This window comes from Tinamus guttatus, unplaced genomic scaffold (assembly GCF_059628265.1).
Source record: "Tinamus guttatus ecotype Peru unplaced genomic scaffold, ASM5962826v1 Tinamus_guttatus_pri_ptg000150l, whole genome shotgun sequence".
In the NCBI taxonomy this organism is placed as follows: Eukaryota; Metazoa; Chordata; class Aves; order Tinamiformes; family Tinamidae; genus Tinamus; species Tinamus guttatus.
The window spans coordinates 5197298-5219761 of record NW_028288684.1 but is presented as its reverse complement, the minus strand read 5'-3'; the positions used below and the strand labels follow the sequence as shown (position 1 = coordinate 5219761).

General features: G+C 39.2%; 1 protein-coding gene across 2 annotated transcripts in view; it reads left to right on the top strand.

Moving 5' to 3' along the window:
* PDS5B (PDS5 cohesin associated factor B) overlaps positions 1 to 13273 on the top strand; it is a 74630-nt gene extending 61357 nt beyond the window's left edge. Inside the window, exons 29-34 of one of the 2 annotated variants that reach the window (XM_010226305.2) lie at positions 1452 to 1597; positions 3180 to 3279; positions 5870 to 6312; positions 6403 to 6504; positions 9771 to 9912; positions 10306 to 13273. In XM_010226305.2, the coding sequence (XP_010224607.1) occupies positions 1452 to 1597; positions 3180 to 3279; positions 5870 to 6312; positions 6403 to 6504; positions 9771 to 9912; positions 10306 to 10341 (969 nt within the window). In that variant the 3' untranslated portion in view covers positions 10342 to 13273. Of the gene's footprint in view, positions 1 to 1451; positions 1598 to 3179; positions 3286 to 5869; positions 6313 to 6402; positions 6505 to 9770; positions 9913 to 10305 lie in introns of both variants that reach the window. The other variant, XM_010226304.2, reaches the window with a different exon arrangement.
* Positions 13274 to 22464: the final 9191 nt, after the last annotated feature.

Sequence of the window (22464 nt, the reverse complement as noted above, 5' to 3'; positions counted from 1 at the left end):
TCAGGGCGAGTTGAGGGGAAGGACGGCTGTCCCCGGGCTGCTGGCCGTACTCTTCTTGGAGCAGCCCAGGGTCAACTTGTCTGTGAGGACCTCTCCAAGTCCTTCTTTGCAGAGAACTGGATCTGAGTAAAAAAGCAGCAGAAGTATACTTAGACACATAAAACTTTACAATTTACCAACTTTACAGACTTCGCACTTTACAAAACTTTGCAAGTTTTTACAATTTTACAATTTTTTCCATCACCAGAGCATCATGGAATGAAAATTGGTCTAAGGAGCCTTGTCTTAAGAGAGTGGAGGACTAGCTAGCGTAGTCATTAGTGACAAGCAGGGAACAGTGCTACATACAGCTGAGGGCAACAGGGCTTTGAGTGTGGGTGTTGTGTTAAGGGGGAAACTTAGTGCAGGCCTCTCGGGATGGGATTATGAACACATGGGCCTGAACTCGTGCTTCTGAACTTTTTCATATAATCTCATTGATAAATGCTGAGTTCTGAACTCATAGATGTAAGTTCTTAACATGACTTGGAGGAAAAAAGTTTATTTTTGGAGAAGGTATTCTGTGTTTTTCATACTCAGCAAAGAGTGATTCTTTGCTTTAAGTGTAGAATTCACTGTACCTATAAAAACATATCCATGTCATATATATTTGGAAAGGAGCATGTGTGTTTGCGTTTTTGTTCGGATTTTCAGCAACTTAAGTCATAGCCAAAATCTAATATTGAGATAGAAAATGGATCATCTTAAGCACTGTGAAACACAGAGTTCAGTGATAGGAGTGGTCTTTAGTTCCTCGATGTTTTTGTACATGTGTGTTTGCCATAAACATGCCTCCTGTTTAGGAGTAGCTGAGTGCTCTCAACTGTCTTGACATTTGGTGTGAACTGGGAGTATTTGCCATGCCTGCAAGATAACCCACTGAAATAGCCTGGGTTCACTGGTGTCTGGGACCAGTTAACCATTTTTAAATTTGTGCATAAAGCATCAGAATCTCCTCCAGAACATGTGATTTTTGAGGAACACTTATTTATTCCTATTTGAAACTAGTGTGGTTTGCCATTACAATTAAGCCAGTCTAATGGCTTCCTGAGAGAGCTGTCCCCCTTGTGCTGCTGGGATGCTGCAGGTGCTTAGCTGATCCAGAAAACAAACTGCACAAAACATGGTTTACTCCAAGGTTGGATTACTGCCCCAATGCCAGCAATTCAGTATAAAGCTTGAGAAAGTTGACATTGTGGTGGCAGCTAGTTATTTGATTTCAGCTCTCCAGACTTACGGCTTCTGTTGTAACTTCGGTATTTAAATGCTTGTCACTTTGTGTTGTAATTAAGATACTGATTGCAGAATGTGAAATTTGTGAATACTTTAAGCATAGCATATGTTATTTCGGGTTAGATATGTAATCTTTAAATGTGTAGATTAAAGTAAAGGAAATATATTTTTGGTTTCAGCCCAAAGCAGCCAATGTTCTTGGAGCAGTTAATAAGCCTCTTTCGTCAGCAGGCAAGCAGTCTCAGTCCAAATCTTCACGAATGGAAACTGTAAGCAATGCCAGCAGCAGTTCAAACCCAAGCTCTCCAGGAAGGATCAAAGGGAGGTTGGTAGACAACAAAGCAGCTTTGATATTTCGAGTATTTGTAAGGGAAGCTTCATATTTCTATAACGCTTTATAAGTGAGAGACAGAACTCTATTCTCATATTTTGAAGTTAAGACATCACATACTGGTATAACTGAAACAAAAAATTTGGCTCTCCAGCTTCAGAAAGAAATTCAAGATATTTAAAGAAACAAAATTCTTCAAGCCCAATTACATAAATACGAGCAAATCGTATTGGGGTTGACTGAGGAAAGGAAGAAGGCCGGTACATAGCTTGTGCATCTGCAGTTCCTAGCAACCTTATGGCCAGCTCTTAGGACACAAGCCATTGTGGTGATCTGACCTGACTTCCTCCTGTGCAAATTTGTCCTGGACTTTGCAGATGGGAATAAATTCAAGAGATTTCAGAAAAATAAATATGTGGGGTTTTAGATTGCTTCCTTAGTGGACAGGAATATACTGTGATGATAGGGAAGTCTTCTAATTAGCTGGCTGTAAAATTCATATCTTATTTTTGTTTCTAGGGTCTTCATGAGTCAGTGTCTTTCAATGTTGATTTGTTTAACTGAAAGTCACATTATCATTAATTTGTTTCACAGAGATATTTTGAGATTGTGTAGCCCCCATTATTAATCTTTCCTCACATGAAGTCAGGAAGAAAAGTTCAGTTTGGAACTAAGGCTTTTCATTTAATTCTTTTGTGACTAATCTGTAGTAAGAATGTTAAATGTAGTGCAGTATCTTTTAACAAATACTTTTGTCCCTGGAAAGTCCACAGGAAGGCTTTCTTATGAGAAGTCATGGGATTCATGTGCACAAGTTTGTTACTGGCTAAAGACAAGCTGGAGTCCAGATTCTTCTCCATGTCCAGTGAAATGAATCTGGAGCCACTTTCCTTTAACTAAACTGGCTGCATTCCCAGCCTAAGATATTCTGACTTCTTTGTAATCTCTGTTCATGTAAGTTAAACTGATCAGCAGTTTGAATGATGACACCAAAGGGGAGGGGGAAAAAAACCCTCCTGTGTAACTGATCATAATGATTCCTTTAGTATAACTGACCATGGCAGACATAAAAGCTGAAATAAAAACTAAATTGCTTGCTTAATGCTGCCCCAAATAACAAATGAAAGCTGAGGGATGAGCTGGTCTATGAAACTTAAATATACTATTTTATTGCATAAACCTCAGCATAGTGTGCATGCTTTGCCTGGTCTGCCTGTGGGCGGCTTATCATGCTTAATATATAGAAGTGTATGCAAGTATTTGCAGATGCACAGATCTTTTTGTAGCTTGGTAAAGTTTTTCTGTTTCAGAACTAGTTGAATTGTCTTTTTTTTTGCAGAGAGATATGTGCAATGTGGTTTGTGATAGACAGCCTTGTCCTGAGACTTAACTGTTCTGGCTTGTGATATCAGGTGATTGCTATAGAAGCCCCAGTGAAAGCTGCAATACTACCAGATTGTCTATGGTTTAGGAATTTCCTCTGAAGATTGTTGCTGTTGTATTTTATTTTAATGAATGCTTGCTGTATTATCGTAATCAAAAGAGTAACCATATTTATTTATTTATTTATTTAAAGGCTTGACAGTACTGAAATGGACCATAGTGAAAATGAAGATTTCACACTCAATTCGCCATTACCAGGGAAGAAAGCTGACAAACGAGACGACTCTGATCTTGTAAGGGTGAGCTGCTGGGCTGCCTCGCGAATGTTTCGTTTTGAGTCAACAAAACTTAAACTAGTGTGGTAATACTTGATATCGTTAAATCACATGTGCTTTTCTAATCCAGATTTTATGTGAAACTGGCTTGATGGTGTAAGCTACTGCACAAAGTGCAGAGTAAGCCAGCTAAGAGATAGTTCTAGACAAATGCAATCTCACAGGATTTAAGTGTGATCTTAATGCTTAACAAGGATATTGCTATTATATAACTCTGCTGTTCTGTGAGAACATCGCTCAACTCCATGAACAGCAAAATATTGTCATTGATATGTGTTTTTTACAGCATCAGCGCTGTTCAGGAGCATTTCTGCATCTTCTGGGTCTTTTCTGGGTCTCTTCTGGGTCTATGGTCACAGACCTTTCGAGAGGCCTCTATGGGTCTGCGATGCCAAAGGTTTCCAGTAAGGTTACAAAAACGGATTTGGATTCTTCCACAAACATAGGGTTGAAATATATTTATTGATATTAAGAACAGGTTAAATGTTTATCTCAAATCTGTTTTTTAGTATCGTTATCTCAGAATACAGAAAGATCATCCACCAAAGAAAAATGATTGTGTTGCTTTTCTTTATTCTATGAGCAGTTCTAATAAATTAATAAGAATTCACATGCCACTATTAAACTTTAACTCCCTTTCTGCCTTAATAACAGTTGGCAGTTTGCCAAATGTTGTAGTAAATTGGGTTATGCATGAAAAAAATAATGCTTGATGTCATTGCTGTTTTTTTTTTTTTAACCATCTCTGACACTTCCTTATTTGTTATTTCTATCTTCTCTTGCATTTTTCTAGATGGCTTAGGACCTAGAAAGCTGATAGAAAAGCCCTGTATTTTTAGTAGCCTTGAAGTGCACATAGCCGTCAAGCTGTGATAGGTTGTGGGGAAATCAAGCTAGCACAGTACAAAACCAGGAAAATCTGGAATTTTGTATAAAGACATAATTTTGAAGAACAAAGAGTCATAATGCAACAGACTTGAGAATTTTCATTCCTATACCTGGATTTCCTTTTGAGTTTCAGACCATTATTGCCGGCTGAACACATTTTCTTTATATGACAATATGAAATATATTGATTGGTATTTCATCCTTTCAAGTTTGTGATGAACTTCACTTACATTAGTTCCAAAACTATTTTAGCAATTTAATATAGATAACAGGAAGCAAGGCAGTTATAGACTCTCTTGCCGGTGATGGAATATTAACTTTATTGCATAAAAATATATGTATTCCAATGTCAGTATGTGATATCAATTGAAAAGGAGAATTTTAATTATGGACCAAAAGTCCCTCTTTTAGAGATGTCCTAATTTCAGGATATTTGTGCAGATTACAATGTAGAATAATGTGTTAGTTCAAAGGTTTCATGGCACTTTGTTAAACCTGAATAAGAAACTTGGCTACAACCATAATTAATAAAAGCAGCTACAGTGGGAGGTGGGCAGAGTTGCTGCAGATCCAAGTAGAACAGAACAGCTCCCTGCTGCCTTTCTGCTGTTCTGGACAAGGTTTACTGCAAAAAGTAGGTGCACATTTGTGTGATCTGACTTCTATCCTAAGTGATAAATGATGTGAAGGAAAAAAAAGTCCGTTCTGGCTTTAAGTGGCATAGCTATTGCTGTGGGGTTACGTTACAATGTGACAAATACCAATAAAAGTGTATTTGTGTTGTTGAAATAAGGTTATGTTTATTTGAAATAAACATTGATAGGAAACTGTGAGATACATTTGTTCTACGAAGTAAGTGGGTCAATACATACCTGTTTTTTTTTTTTTTTTCAGCTCCAGTAAACACAATCCAAAACTAAAAGGCATTTTTTCTTCTAGATTGCTCTTACACCCCACGGGCCGTCTGCCTGATCTAACAGTTGCCTATAGAAATCTTTGTACAGCAAAGAGCCATATATAGTGAGAGCTAAACAGTAGAGAGGTCAGGGAGTTGTATTCTGCAAGCTTATGGTTCAGAAATGGTTGGGGTTTTTTTTTTTTTTTTCCCTCTTGCTATTTTTCTTCTTGTTGAGAAGAGCAAATGTCAAATCTTGGTGTAGCTTTGATAGTTGTAGCTGTGAAAGCACTGCAAACTTCTCTGCTTACTTCTAAGTTATAGATTCAAATTGTCAACAGTCTCTTGTGTTAGTGCCTTGCTATTGCCCGTGCTAGAGCCAGGCAGAAGCACCTTCCAACTTGCCAAAATGCTTGAGACATAACTTGGCCATTTCTGTCCTATATATTATCATCTTGTTTTCCTAATGATAAAAATACAATTATGAATTTTCTAAGTGATTGTTTGTCACAGGTTACAAATGAAGACTTTACACATTTTTGTGATTTAATTATTCACCTTTAAAGTAGTCTCTTTCTTGCCTCTGTCATTTTATCTGTGTATGTGCATTTGGATTTTTTTCAAAGGATTTGAATTGTATGTGATGTAGAATCTTAGTGGGACATTTTGAGTGACATTAGGACTTCCTTTAGAAGCTTTTGTGTACTTGACAATTGATTACGTCTGTTTAATTTTTTAATTTTAAGATGTAAATTTACCTTTCAGTCCGAGATGGAGAAACCTAGAGGAAGGAAGAAAGCAACTATCACAGACTCGGAAGAAAAATTAGGCATAGATGACCTGAATAAACTGGGGCAAGAGCAGAAAGTTAGAAGTAGTCAACGGGGAAGGAAGAGACCTGCAGTTGTTTCCGAATCTGATGAATCACAGTGGCAAGAGGAAAAAAGGCTAAAAGAAGATGTGATAGAAAGTGAGGATGAACAGAACAGCCCACCAAAGAAAGGCAGAAGAGGACGCCCTACAAAAACAAATAATGGGGGAACACCAAAGGAAGAACCACCAGCCAAGTCATCAAAAAGGAGCAAAAAAAAGCAAACACCAGCAGCATCAGTAGAAGAGGAGGAGGAGGAGGAAGAAAGGCAAACAGAAAACATAGAACAAAAACCGAAAGGCAGGCAAAATAGGATGCCGAAAAGAACGCAACAGAGGTAAGTTCATCTTCTTGTTAGCTGCACTTCTTTATCCTTGAACACTAGTTATAATTTGATACTTTGCAATTTGGGTCTTCCTCAAAACAGAGCAGAACCATCTGAAACTAGTACAGTTGAATCAGCACAGTCTACGCCACAGAAAAGACGAGGAAGGCCATCAAAAACACCACCACCACAGCAAAAAAAAGTGTAAGTGGTGAATATTTTCTGAATTTGTTTAGTAAAAATTAAAATATACCTCTGTACCCCAAAACAAATATTTACTGAAAATATTTCAGAATACTTAAATTGACAGCTACGAAAATAAATTACCAGTGTTATTTCTAAAACGTTTTCCCTATCTGCTTCTCCTGGAGCATCTCAAATCAGAGCAATAGGCTACAAGCAAAAGTTTAACTTGCTCCGGTGGTATATGTGTAATTTAGCTCTTCTAGGAGAAAAGTCAGTAAATACCATGAGGGCCTTGAGGATAAGGCTTTGTGAGGCTTCTTCAAGGAGAAGAAAACTATTCCTGATCATTTTGGATAGGGAGGAAGAATCAAATTGTTGCTTAAAGTGTTGTGGAGAATAGTGATTTTTTGTTTATTTGTTTTTATTTGTTTGATTTTTCCCCTTCTCTAATTCTTCTTAAACTAATTTTCAGTACCTCTAATTTGTGGCTTCCTTGGTGAAAGGTAATGTATTATCTACTCAGTTTGCAAATGAATCAAGTGTGCAGCGTTTCTGTGAAGAATAATTGTTCATGAAATTTTCAATGTAAATCTATCTCTAAAATGAAGTTGAACTTCATTTTCTTGTGCTTACTGTAGAAACTATAGTTTTTATTTATACATGTATAAAATATATGTAAATCACAGGTGTGTGAATGGATAAGACAATAAAAACTGGCATCAATCCACAACTCGTGGAGCAGATTTGCAAGACCGCTTTCCAGAGCCTTGTGATGAGGTTCCTTTGGACACCCCTTTTGCATGTGTCAAGGCTGGAGTTTTGTATTATACTCTTGGTTATTTAGATTTCTAGCTTCCGGATATATCAACATAGGAGTGTTCCTCTAGTAGTTTAATGTACTGGTTTTGTCTATCCCCAGCAGTTATTTTCCCCTATCCCAGGTTGCCTGAGTAACTTTTTTCCTCTTCAGTCAACTTCCAGTTTCACAAGGGGTCAGATGTGCTGCCATTCTGCAACCAGTGCCAGATCCTTCTGGTTTCCTCCTAGCATAAGGTTCTTGTCTTTCTCCCTCATCGCAGGCCTTCCCCTCCCTTGCTTTAACTGGAAGCGTAGGTCCCAACTCTCTCTTGGGCACTGTGGAAGTCACTGCTGTGTTAGCAGTGGAACAAGAGTTGCAGGCAACCAGCTCATCAAGCACAAAGGACCTGCAAGTTATTTGTTGGGTGACTTGCTATGTGGTGTTTTCCAAGGTGCCCTGTAGTAGATACTTAAGTAGCTTCTGGTTCTCCTAGTGAAATAGGTGAACTTCCCAGTGAGCTGGTTTACCCCATGCTAAATGCAGAATAAGCTATGTCAGTATTAATGGCCTGTAACAGCAGCACTCATGTACGGATGCAGCTCACAGCAAATAAATTGCTTTAAGGGTTCAGAAGTTGCTGGGTCTATTTTAGACTTACTCATGAAAATATTTTTAAGATTGTGATTTTTTTGTTTTGTTTTGGGATGGGATTTGTCTTAATTTTGTGCTTCAGAACCCTTGTTTTAGACTGTTTTTCAAATTAGCAAGAAAAAGATTAGGCAACAATAAATGCTCAGTCTTCCAAGTGGCTGCTGGCAGGAGCTGCTTGTAGTCAGACCTTTTTCTCTTGCCCATGTATTATGTACAGGGGCTTTAGGTGATGGCAGTTGATAGGCTGAGCAGCGCTGTGAGACTACCTCATCCTAATGCCTAAAGCTTTCTAGGCTGTTCTGTGGTGGATTGGAGTGTGTGAGCCAATGAATCTAGGTCTTTAACACCAAGGTTATAACGTATTGTAATAGTTAATAGGGATGCCTACCAGCACCCATGAGTTGGCTTATTTTATGTGAAGACATAAATCTAGACTGTGGATATTTCTCTTGTTTCCTTTTCAATTCTGTTGCTTTTATTAGCATCATGAAAGACTTCAGCTGGGCTATTTTGTTTCTCAAAGGAAGTCATGTTCACTGGTGCTAAAGCACCTACCTTCTGCACTGTAATTACTATATGCAATTAGGGAATTTTATTTAGAATTTATTTAGTGTGGTCCTCTGAACTGAACATTCCTATCACGTGTGGCGTTTGAAGGAGTCAATGGGACACATAAGAGCAGGGTAAGTTCATCTTCCCAAAAGATGAGCAGTCCTGAGGCAAGTGGCCATCGTGGGACCATCTTCTTGGTGGTGGCCAGTGACAGGACAAGGGGTAATGCCTGGAACAGGCTGCCCAGAGAGGCTGTGGAGTCTCCTTCTCCGGAGATCTTCCAAACATGCCTGGATGCCACCCTGTGCCACGTGCTCTAGGTGTCCCTGCTGGAGCAGGGGGTTGGACTAGATGTTCTCTAGAGGTCCCTTCCAACCTCAACCTTTATGTGATTCTGTGACGGATGGCTTGGATCTGTACGTCACCCCTGGGGATTTGTGTGGTACTTACCTGGGTGGAGCTTCTGGTTTAATTGCATGCACAAAAGCAGTTCTGTGGACGAAACCAAAGCAGTGTAAGAGGGACAATTAAGTGATTTTCTTTCAAACTGTGCTAATGATCCAAACCAAAATGCTAATGCAGATGCAGCAGAAGTTTTGGATGCATATCTGGTCAGATGACTGTTTTTTTGAGGCTAGTTCTTATTTTAAGCAATTAGATGTTTTAGCTTATGTTTCAGCTCTATAATGGTTAACTAACAAAGACAATTCTGGATATTGTTGACTAATTATCCTTGCCTTAGCATGAGCTAGCTTGGTACAATTGCATTTAGGTTCATTATAATATTAATTTCATAAATGGCAATATGGATTCTTCTCCATCTCTAAAATTATAGATGCAACTATTCAAATGTCATGGTGCATACATTGCTGCAGAAGTGGAGCACATCTGTTCATGGAAGTCAGTAGATGGAAGGAAAAAGAAAAACAGTATTTGGTCTCTAGCTTTTCCTGCTCTCCAGTGTCCCTGTTGTGTCAGCTTGCTTCAGCCTGTGTTAAAGAGAAGACTGTCTTGCTAGTGAGCCCAGCTACAAACATTGTTAAGCTTCGTACTCCTGGCTCTTTATTCTGAAAAAAAAATGTTTTCAAATTTTGTTCAGTCTCCTAGGTGCACTTCTGTATAGCAGATGAAGTAGAAAGTCATATATGGTAAAAGTAATACATAAAGCAAAATTAAGACTGCTGTTCTTAAGGGTTAAATGGAGTGCTTGCTCTTATGCAAAGTTCTTTGTTAGCAGACCCATATACTGTGAAACTGATCTTTCTTTTTCTTTTGATTGTAGCCGCGCAGGACGTTCCAAACAAGCTGCCAGTAAAGAGAATGAATCGAGTGAGGAGATGGATGTATTTCAGAGTAGTTCACCTGTCAGTGATGACATTCCCCAGGAAGAAGTAACGGAAGAAGAGGAAGTTTCCACAATCAATGTAAGATAAATGCATAAGACTTTTTATTTTGAGTATCTTTTTGGGGTTCTCTGTTGTATTTATGCGCAGAGACTCTTTTCCTGTTCTTGATAACTTAACCTTTGCCTTTTCAAACAAGAGGTGGTTCTTAACTGTCTGTGTCATATAATGGCACTGCACTGTAGTTTCTTAGAGAATCTGCCTTTCTTAGAAAATGTCAGTTATTGTCAAGCATCTTGTATCTTCTGTTTTGTGCAGCTTTATTATCTTTTTATTAATGATAATGTATACAGTTATTTGCACAATATTGTCAGAGTAACCATTTATTGACTATAAAATTACTTATTCTTGGATTTTTTTCAAGCCTACAGGTTTACTCTTGTAAATCCACTTTAAATACTTTTTTCCAAACAGGTGCGTCGCAGAACTTCCAAAAGGGAAAGGCGATGAGTGAATATGTGGTTACCAGCCTTCCAGGTGAAAACTTCGAAGAATGCGTTTAATATAAAGCTTGAGACTGAATGAAGCTGTTAGTGCACGAAAGGGGGTTGCTGAAAAAAAAAGACAAAACCTATTTTACTTTTACTACCCCTGCATTTACAGTCCTTAGGTCACAAGCTTTAGCCACACACATGTTGATATCATTAACTGTGGATTTTTGTGAAGTGTAATGTGCGCTGGCTTTGTAGACATATGAACTAAAGAAGAAAACTGTAAATAGTTCTTTTTTAATGTTTCTGACTTCTAAAGTGCTTGTATAGCTTTTATCTGCGGCTTTAAACTGACAGTGCCCCCCCGTTTATTGGATCTATTGATTTAAAAGAGACCAGAGTTTGTTAAACATTGATCTCAAGCAATATCTGTCAGTGTTCGTATTTGTACTCTTGTTGACATTTAACTGTGAAAAAATCAGTTGAACAAATAGTGCCACTTTCTTTTGCCGCTATTTGTTGAAAAGATAGAAATGAAACAATCTTTGTTTCCTTTATGAATTTAACCTGGTGTTTACTTTTAGGCACCTACCTATCATCTGAGGTGCTATATTACTTTTACAGTTGAACAATGTTGAAGAGAATAATACGAGAGATGCAAATTGTGAAAGAAGCTGTTTGACTTGTTTTACACCTCAGTATTGATGCCAGACTTTTCTGGACTTCTAGTGGCATTGAAAATTCAAAAAGGATTTAAAATATTTTAATTTTAAAAGTGTGTTATTAAATAATGTACTGAATACCCTACCCATTTTATCTTCCCTATCAGTTTTTATTAATCTACTGTATCAATAAAATTCTGTAACTGAATGAGTTTTAATAGTCTAGTATGTTAATGTGTATAGATATTTCCTTCTGAACATGATGTTCACAAAGAGCAAATTATTACTACATTATAATATGAAATCTGATATATAAACATTAGTGAAAATACAGTTCTTATTACAATGTAAAGTTAATCACAAAGAAAAATTTTATTGATGCAGTGTGTCTTTATAAAGCTGTTCTTGAGAGCCAAGTGTTTTGTATTTTATAGTGAAGTTGCATGTTTATGAAAAATGTGCTGAAAATGGGATGTAATGTTTTTCTGGAAACTCGTATTTAGCAGTAGTATATGGTAGGTTGCCTCATGAGAGAACCTTCTATTGAGAGTTTATTGTACTTTTTTTTTTTTTTTTTTTTTGTGAGCCAAATTTTTTTTGGTATGAAGAGCTATTTTTTTGTTGTTGTTGAATGACCAGCTGTAGATGATTGCAGTCAAGGTATTCAAAATTTGAATGAAGCAATTTGAATGAAGCTCCATTTTTATTTTGTGCTACCATAGAGAGGTTGGATTTTTGTTCCTTTAGATATAATCTGCCAAAAAAAAAAAAAAAAAAGGAAAAAAAAATGCTTAAGGCAGTATCCTGTATGCAGTTATACAAACAGTGTATTTGAACCAAAATGTATAGGTTACTTCACTATGCTTAGCCAAACACACATTATAATTATAATTTCAGGTGCTCTTCTCCCTGTGGTCCCTCTGGTTCCTTACAGTGGATAACATAGGAAAAAATCAATTACTAATTTTTATCACATTGAGAATTGAGCATTTTTATCTAATTCATCAAGAAATAATTTATATTTGCAAGGTGGCATGTGAAGATTAGAAGGAAGGATAACACTGAAACATGGATTTACCAATTTCCAAACTATATGATCATTACTAAAGAACCCTTTTAGAATTTTTCATTATGCGTTTTTGTTACTAATGAAAAAAAGGTATTTTAAACAATTATATTATTCTGCCTCTCCTTATTTTTTTTTCCCAGTATTCAGATTTTCAACTCTTTTTCAACACCCATAGGTATGGGGGAATATGCTGCCTAAGAGGGCAAATAATGACTTTTTAATCGACTTTGAAGTAGTTGGCGCCACTAAACTGACTTACACTTTGGCAGTGCAAGTGCAAGTTGTTTTTATGGCATAAAATGGTTGAAAGCTAGCTTTATATTTTCCTCTGACAGAATTGCACTGAAAACATTTATGGAAGATGTATCTTTAAGGCCATTTTATACAAAAATATGAAAAATTGATGTTGAAACTTCAGACTCCTGAGGCTTAATGTGCATAAACATGGTTAGGTTGAACTCACTGAATGTTGATGCACATTACTGATCATAAGATGTTTCATGTCAAATTAAACTATAGTTTTGGGATTTAAATGTTGATTTCTTGGTTTATAATATGTAATTCATTATTTCTTGAGAAAAAGGCACAGCAAATATTTCATTCTTATACTCAAACCTTTTAAGTTCATTCTCATCTCATATAAAGAAAATGAATATTTTATGTACTAACATTTTGAGATCTGCATACAGTAGCTACAGTAGAATATAATTATGTATAAAAAGATAAATTGCTAACGTTCAGTTAGCAGGCTCTTCTGCAATGGTAATGTTAAGTTTATAAAAATGTACTGTATTACATTAAAAATCAAATTGAACTCACTGTAACAAGTTCTAGTATGAAATTTTTATGAGATTGCTGAAGTATCTTGCTGTACTTTGCCGCAAGTTGAGCTTATTTGTGTTACATTTCCTTTTCTTGATGCAGTGCAACAGGAAACTTTCAGCGATCTTTAGTTCATATGTAAAATGCAAAGTGATTGTAATCTTGATACTAGTGTTTAAGAATAATTCACTTTGATTCCAGAAGCATGGTTTTTTATTTTTTTAACTTGTCACTGACTGAAACTATTAATATTTAGAACTAGTTAAAATCCACTAATAGAGAAAGAAATATATGAAACTACTTGAAAGTTGTAGTATGAGTACACCCTTTCCACCTAGGATAAGCTAAATATCTTAATTATACATGACTGCCAATTGACTTTATTTTCTAGCAAAATTGAATCTTTTTTCCAATATATTGACACTTGCTGTTTTGACATTTCAATCTATGTGAACAAAAGAAAAAAAAATTAAAATTTGCAACAAAAAAAGCACTCATATTAAAGACATTTCCACTAAATATGAATATGTTCAATTTGTGACTAACTTTCAGAAAATTTAAATACTTCATCCTGGCGTAGCATCTATCATCTGAGGTTATCCAAAAACTATACATGGAGCTGTGTGTGCAATGTTATTGTTACTCCTATCTTCCGTTGATCTGTTTGGAGAGATCCAGATTTGCCGTTGTGGATACACACTAGCTTCAGATCCTGCATCTTTTCATGCCTGTGGTTTTGCAGGATTAGCCCTTAAAGGCATCTGTCCTACTCCAATAACCAAATACATGGATGTGTTTGAACATTCTAACATTTTTGCACACAGGGCATGTAATGTAAGAGGTGTATGTCTATTGTAAACATGTACCCCAGGCACACACAGTTCAGAGTGCTTGTATGGACATTCTTTGAAAACCTGTCTTTCTGCATTAAAATCATTTGTTAGAGATGGATGCATCTCTGCTTCATCAAGGTAGGTACTTGTAAGTATTTTTACCATAAATTTTTGTAATAAATATGTTCAGGTGTGACAGTGTGGTTGTCTAAAGCAGCACAACCACAGATGCAGCATTAAGATGAATTCCTGGCCATCCTCTAGACTGGCTCTTGGCTTTACCAGTGTGAAGAGCAAAACGATAGAAGTAACTTTACCAAGACCAGCTCTCTAGTCAGCAGCAGGAGAAGCAGAAGAGCCTGAGTGCGTGTGTTTCTTCCTAGGCTTACACATTGCTGCTCCAGTCTGTGCACCATGGTTGGAGGTCACCTTCACAAAAGATCCTTACTATATTTAGGTGTGATTTCCGAATGCTGGCAAGTGACTTATTCCATAAACTTCCTGCTCTCTTAAGATTTATCCAACATATTTAAAACATTTGATCAGTTAGGTACAGTACAGATTATGGTGTTTTGTTGCTATTGGAGGAGTAAGAATCTGGATGTTGGCAGCTGGGATAGAAACATAGAACAAAGCAAATTGCTTTGAAGTTCTTCAGATTCTGCCCTCTGAAAGGCCTGACCTACACAGTGCTCACCAAGTGCTGTTACGTTTGCATATGCAGAATAAACAGTATAATACAGCATGTATATGCAGTAATTAAAATATTTCATAACAGCATTTTGATTCGGAGCTTCACTACAGTTCTGACCTAGTTTTAATAGCACATTCATTTCTGTAATGAAGATTTATATTCTTGGGGGGCTGGTAGTGTCATCTTTGTCACCTGTATGTTCAAAGAAGGAAGAAAGGTTTGAAAAACACACATTTCCACAGTCCTCCCCTGTGTGTTAGGGCTTCAGTCAGCTTGTGATTTTGGGGATTAGTTTTAACATGTATAATTTGTATAATTTATAATTCCTGTGGTGAAGAATGGGTGCACCTCCTAAGGGCTGTGTGTGGAGGGTGTGGGTTTTTTGTTGTTTTTGTTTTGTTTTTCTATCCATGTTTTTGATATTTGTATCCTACCTCACCAAGGCAGATGCAAAGAAACACAGTATTGGAAAATCAGAGCAGTATTACTGAACACATTTCATGCCTTTCATGCTGGCTTAATCACAGTGATGTCATTATTAAAAATGTATATATTTGCAGTTCACTAACTTGGGCACTTGGGTTTGAACAGATCAACAGAACTAAAGGTTTCAGATATCAGCTTCATTTCTGAAAATGTCTATAGACAATCACTTATGCAGCAAAACAGAGTATGCGTTAAGTCAGTAACAGTCTAAGTAGTAGCTGCTTCTAAGGGTATTATAACAGAAAATAATGTGTTAGAATAAAACATTCTTACCTTAAATTTTTTTTTCCTTAATATGTTGCGAAGACATCCTGATAACATAGCATTCTTCTAACTTGATATAGCCTGGTTGGAATCAGCTTTATTTTTTGGTGGATAGATTTTAAGTTTACAGGTTTATATGTTCCTTGTAATATATATTGGTTATAGTCAGCAAAACTGAAATACATGTAAACTAAAGCTATTTTGAAGAACAGAAGAATTTTTAATCTATATTTAAGAAAAATATAAGGTGTTGATTTTAAGCAGTGAGTTCTGTTTGTTTTTAGAGCCTTTCTGTAGATGCAGTAACATGAATCTGTTGTATACTAGCATTTCTCTGTTGCCTATAGCCCAGAGCATCCCGAAAGACAGCAAAAACTGCCTTTGTGTTTTTCACAAAAAGCAGCTGCTGTTGTTCCTCCATGAACACTGCTTAGGAATAATAAGAACAGGAGGAGAAAGGAGAGCGTGTTTCTTTTCTGTCTCGTTTTACCATTAGCTAAATTTTATAGAACACTGATATATACGTGAAAAGTATTGATGATAGAAAAGAGTTATTAATCTGAAGGGTTCTAGAGAGATGAGTAAAAGGTAGGGAATCAAGATAGGAATAAATGAGATGGGAAAGATGTTACTCACTGCCAAGTGGCCAGTGAGAGGAGTTCTCCATTCAACAGGAAGCCCTGGATGAGGGAAGTGCAGTCAGTGACTTAAGAGAGAAATAAGGATACGCTGCTTGCTTGGATTTGGGGAAAGACTGGAATATATGTAAAGATGCTCACAGAGATGAGATTAGTTTCCATGTGGATTAATGGTAAGGGAGCCTGATAGCACTGGACCTAAATGTTATCTGTGAGGGATTTGGATTAATTGGGTGAAGATGCTAACTGCACTGGATAGGCTTGTCCAGATGGCCGTGGGACCTTCCCTTTCATTGCATTATTTTCCCCAGATTCATAGGTAGGAAGATGGGAAGGTAGCAATTATTTGAATGCAGTATGAAATAAGCAGCACTAAAAATGAGGTAGGAATGGCTAAGATACAAACACAGAAAGGTATAAAGAAAGAGGGCTCTCAAAGCTACCATAGCAAATCATAACTATCAGTAACACTGTCCCCTGCACTACGTATCCTTAAGTTTTTCAGCTTGAGCTCTTAGCTTCATGTAAAATCCTGATCATCCAGTCTTTCCTACTAATTAAGACATACCATCACAGTATGTGTAAGGTGATCCCGTCTCCTCATTTACCTCAGGTACTGTCCTTGGGCACAGCTCCTGTCTCACTACTTTTCATTTGCTTCAGTGGGCCCCAGCCAAGTTTGTGGATCTGTATTTCTTTCCTGAAGCATCTTCCACCCATCTGTTGTGGTTTAAGTAGCCCTTAGACTATGCTTGTACAGCTCAGGAGAGGTGCGTCCAAGTACCACAGTTGCACATTCTGCTGTGTTCTGATTTTCAGTGTCTAGGGAACCAAGCTCCTTCCAAGGTATAGTACTTACCTGAAATTATGAAGCTGTTTTGCAGAGTCTGGCCCGCATTACACAGTGAAGTGGGAATGAGGTGTTGGCATGCAAGGGCTTCCCTGAAGTGTAAGTAGCAAGTTTTACTTTATGTCCTTTTTCTGTATGTGGGTGCACAAAAGGGGAATAATTTGGAGGGATGTGGTGGCACAAGTTCAATTCACTTCATGTTGTTTCTCCTGTAAGGGAAGAAACAAGTCTCTGATAGACATGTGAAAAAAAAAATAAAGACTTTTTTCTTCAGTAGAAGAAATGAAATCTTTTCAAAGCCTTTTCTGGCATTTATGGGACTAATAGATAAGGAAAAAAAATACATACTACCTTAATAACTCTTAATCATTATATGCTTTGGTACTGTCCTGACCAATATGGGAAAATGGATTATAGGATATGGCAATTCCTTATGGGATAGTGTTTAAACTCTGTGTGCATCTAAAAATGAATTTTGTTTTCCTCCTCCTAAGCTGCTCTGCTACTTGCATTGTTTATTATCTCCAGGATTTAATATTAAATTAGCATCCTTCTGCTTGCTTCACTTTTTGTGTTTACATAAAATAAGGAAATGAGAAATGGTCATAAGAGAGCTAGTGTCGCTTAGCACTGTCATAGTCAGTTTAGATCAAGTTCTCAATACATCAGGCTGATGCTCTGTATTTATTTATTGATGTTTTCAAAAACCATCAGTCTATTTTTTCTTTTTTAGAGACATTAGTGTCCTGCTTGGCTTTTTTTTTTTTTTTTTCCTGTCCTGGGTATCTACGGATCAACTCCTGCAACTGAGAGGGTGGGAAATGCTGAGGAGGAGAGAATCTAGAAGAGAGCAGCCATGCATATTGCAAGGGAAAACTCTCCAGTCTCACATGGCAGGGAATGGGTACAACCATTTAAGTACATTATGATTTTAGTCACTAGTGACCAACATGTGCGTGTCTGTGAGGGCAGGGTTGTGAGCGTCTGCTGAAAATGAGTGTTCCTTGTTCCCGAGTTCTAAGCACACCCACTCTTACAGTCTTCATTGGAAAGAACAGCAGCACCTGTTAAGATTGCCTCGTTCCTCTTTGCTCTCTCATGCATGTTCAGTTTTTATGCATAATAGTGTGGTGAAATGATCCTGAAACCATGGTTGCAAGATTTAAGTATGTTGGGTGGTTCTCGTTTGAACTATTGCTCTTGTTTTTCTTCTTGTGGGATAGACTGCTGTGGGACTGAGGTTAGGGCTTCAATGCAGAGAGCTACCACTCTTGAAGAAAACTCAAGTCTTCATGGGAGATGGTGCACTGTTGTTAAGCAGCAGGCGGCATCTGAGTTCAATAAAAGATTGGCAGTTGCCTTGGAAAACTGAAAATGAGAAAGTGCAATGTGCTAAGGGCAAAATCATAATGTACTCCATTCCTGTGTGCTCTATGTTTTCTCTCCTAAATTTCTTTTATCTTTCTTCCATGTATTATTCTTGGCTCTGTGTTTTTGCTTCCTGGTGTTAGTTGTGTCTAACAGCAAAAACAAGTGAGGAAAAAAGGTTATCTCAAAAAAAAAAAAAAAAAATTGTCTAGAACTTTTCATATCCTGCCCCCTGTTAACAGCAGATGCTCTCTGCTTTTTGTTGGATGTTCACTGGCCAAGACTTTCATGAGCAGCAGTGACCAAAACCAGGCCCTGAGAAGGGAAGCTTCATCCCCCACTGTTAGTGGAACTTGCACCTGTGTGTATGAAGCTGCAACATCGGAGCCACATCTACTCCAGAGGAAAAAACGAACCGACTGGACAAGGGAAGAAATGTGCTTTTCAAACCCTGAGAACATCCTAGGGCAGGAGAAAACAAACAAACAGAAAGAGTCCAAAAGAAATGCATAAAAAATGTGAACCTGCCATTTCTTGTAGATGACTTTTTTGATCAGGTCATAGAATCAGATTTTTGTCATGTTTGTGTGATTTATTGGAAAAGGTCTCCAGCTATAAAAATACAAGAAGTCAGCGCTCTGCACAGAGGAGTAATTTAACTGAACACTGCGCAAAAAAAAAAAAAAAAAAAAAAAAAAAAAGTGAGGTGATGACCAAGCCCTATGGCATTTTCTTCTCCTATGAAACTATATAATTTCATGTTGCTGGAAGGAGACTGGTAGCAGTTTTAGTCCTAGCGATGTGGTGTCATTTAAACAATGCCTCCAGTTCAGTATCCAAGAGAGCACTCTGGTCCAGCTGGAGATTAAAGGTTAGATGATTCAGTGTTGAGGTACGGCCAAAGCTCTGGGAGAAACAGAAGGCTACCGAGCTACAGTGCAGGCACGTGGATTAAATTACAGACTCAGCTATTTAGTGCCATAGTGGTCAGAGCTGGGACAGGAAGAGCTGAGTGCTGGGACTTGGCAGGAGCTGCAAAGCTAAATATTTTACTTGCTGTGGTCCAGGTGGTAGTTCCTTGGACACTTCAGTCCAGGCTATATTTGCTTTGGATAAAATGGGGAATGGGTGTTCAGACTACTTAATGTGACAAACAAGCGTTTCCTCTTACACCTCTGAATAACCTGAGATTTATTAGGTGTTAAAAAGCCAGATGGGTAAAAATAATGGTTGTATGATTGGAGGTGGGGGGCAGTGGTCCAAGGACTGCACTCCAAGGCCAGTAACAACTGGGATGCTGTGGTGACTATGCTGGAACATGTTCTCTTCAACATTCTCACCAGTGACCTGGAAGGGGTGACAGTACCTGCTCATAATGCTAGCAAGGACACAAAACTGTGTTACCAAGCAATATGCTGCTATTCAGAGAGACCTAGAGGGCCTAGGGGAATTAGCTTACAGGGACCTCATGAACTTCAGTAAGGCCAAATGTAAAGTCTTAGCCCTTACTGTGCTGAAAAGACCATGGGTGTTTGGTAGAGGTCCCCCTAGTACAAGACAGAGATCAAAGTATGGGAGGGATGGAAGTGGAGGCCACTAGGCCTCTAAAAGTGTTGGGGCCCTAGGCTGCAGACCTTGCGAAGAGAGGCTGAGGCTGCTTGGCTTCCCTGTCAGCACCAACATGGACTCAGGCTCTTTAGTGATGCCCGCTGAGGTTGAGAGAGATAATACTCATAATATTCATTAGTTAAACGAGGGATTTAGACCGGATCTAAGGAGCAAATGTCCATGTTGAGGACAGTCAAGCAGCAGAATGGCGTTGCTCATCGGAGACTGTGCAGTCTTCATTCTTAGAGATGTTCAAGACCTGACTGGTCTTGGTCTGGATAAGTCCTGCACAACCTGGCCTGACTTTGTGGCAGAACTTCCTCTGAGGAGCAGGTTTGACTGCAGTCCTCTTGAGGGCTCTTCTGACTAGAATTATTCTATGACTATTCCTGGGTCACTGTAGCTCAGAAAATAGGAATCCTAAGGTGCGTAAATTAGCTTTCCCTGGTTTGGCAACTGGGAAATAAAGCCCATTTGAGAGACAGGCAACAGGCATAACAGCCTCTGCAGAAGTTTCTAAGGCTCTGCTTTGAAATTATGTAGTTCCTCTGGGAAATTCTTCTGGGAGTGTAGGGTCTCACAGGGAGTGCCAGAGTGCCTGCTGCTGAGTGAGGACACCTATATGCATCCATGACCACCAGCAGCTTCCCACAGGCCTTGCTACCTAATCCTGATGAAAGAGCTTTTGTTGCAGAGGACCCTGAAGCAGGAGAGCCAGGTGCCTTCAGCCAGTACTGCGGGGCGCCCTCACAGGCATTTTTTACAGACCTATTGCCCCCAGGCCGCAAAGGTGTGGGAGGAGGCAGCTGGCTGCACAGCATCAGCGATGCTGAGAAAGATTGAGTGCATCTTCCCAAGACCCCATGGGTACAACAGCCCAAGCTCCCCTTGCGCAAAGGTTGGGAAACGGAGACTCTCAAAGCAGCACAGGCTGGGAGCTGGGGACATCCAGTCCCAGGAGCATGGCTGTACTCTGCCTGCAGATCCACATGAGGAAAGTGGTGGTGCCTGCTAGCCCTCCAGGGGTTGGGATCAACAAACAAAGGGGGAGGGCTTTAAACCAGAAGAAGAGGGAACTGCGTGATCAGGAAAAAAACATGTAGATGAGGCCTTCTGCAGCCAACGGGAAGAAGTCTTTGCAGTCCCTGGACCTCATGGGGGATTGTAACTCCCACGGAGTTACGTTCATGATGTGTCTTACCAAGTACACGCAATACCGTGAGAAGGACAACTTTCAGCAACATGGCATTTGTTAGATCTACCTAAGTTGTTAGCGCATAAAAAAGTAAAGACAGACAACTTTGTTATGTATTCCTCTCTACATAATAGTTATTGGCAAGGGTTTGAATCCTCCCTTTCAACAAGGATGACTTGGGTTTTCTTTTAAGATGTGCTGCTGTATACAATGTGGATGTCAAAAAATGAGGTTAAGTGCAGGTATCCATGACCCAGGTGGCACGTGCTAGGGAGACAGTCTGTGGTCAAGAACCAGAAGAGAGGCTGTATTGGGAATCTGTACTGTACAAACAAGACAAAGTGCATCCAACAGTAGATGTCTAGGGGAGAATGAAACAGCATAAGGGTATACAACTGCTCCTGCAGATATCCCTGTTGCTGTGAGCTATTTTAAGTTCGGGGGATTTCCTCAGCCTGTTGTGGTTTAACCGTTCAGTAACTCACAGGACATCTCTCTTCCCAGTTCAGCCTTCCTTTAAACCCATGTAAAATTTACATATGTGGCATGCTCCTTTGCAAGGAACTTCACAAGCTGATCTAGCTGCTGCATAAAAAACCACTTCCAGTAATTTATTTCTGAATCCAGCTCCTACCACCTTCATTTGATAATCCCTAGTCCCTGTCACAGAGGAGATGTTGAATGCGTTATTTGACCCCTCTCTTCATTACAGAATCACAGAATGGTTGAGGTTGGAGGGACCTCTAGAGATCATCTAGTCCAACCCCCCTGCTCCAGCAGGGACACCTAGAGCACGTGGCACAGGACTGCATCCAAGCGGGTTTTGAAGATCTCCAGAGAAGGAGACTCCACAACCTCTCTGGGCAGCCTGTTCCAGGGCTCTGTCACCCTCACAGGAGGGTGCCTTCCTCACCTGGCGGCAGAATTTCCTGTGTTTCAATTTACACTCGTTACCCCTTGTCCTGTCACCAGCCACCACGGAGAATAGCCTGGCCCCATCTTCCCTACAGTCACCCCTCAAGTACTTGAACATGTTGATCAAATCTCCTCTCAGCCTTCTTTTCTCCAGATTAAACAGGCCCAGCTCACTTAGTCTTTCTTCATACGATAGATGCTCCAGTCCATTAATCATCTTTGTGGCTGGACCCTCTCTAGAAACTCCATGTCCCTCTTGTGCTGGGGAGCCCAGAACTGCACACAATACTCAAGGTGCAGCCTCACCAGAGTTGAGTTGAGGGAGGATCTCCTCCCTCAACCTGCTGGCAACGCTCCTCCTGATGCAGGTCAGGATCCCTTCGGCCTTCTTGGCCACAAGGAGCACATTGTTGTCTCATTGTTAACTTGTCGACCAGAACTCCCAAATCATTCTCTGCAGAGCTGCTTTCTAGCAGGTCAGACCCTAATCTGTCCTGGTGCCTGTCCCCAGGTGCAGGACCCTGCACTTGTCCTTGTTGAACCTCATGAGGTTCCTCTCTGCCCAGCTCTCCAGCCTGTCTAGGTCTCTCTGAATGGCATCACAGCCCTCGGGAGCGTCGGCCTCTTTCCCAGTTCGGTGTCACCTGCACACTTGCTGAGGGTGCACTCTGTGCCCTCCTCCAAGTCATTGATGAACAAGCTGAACAGCATCGGGCCCAGTACTGACTCCTGCAGGAC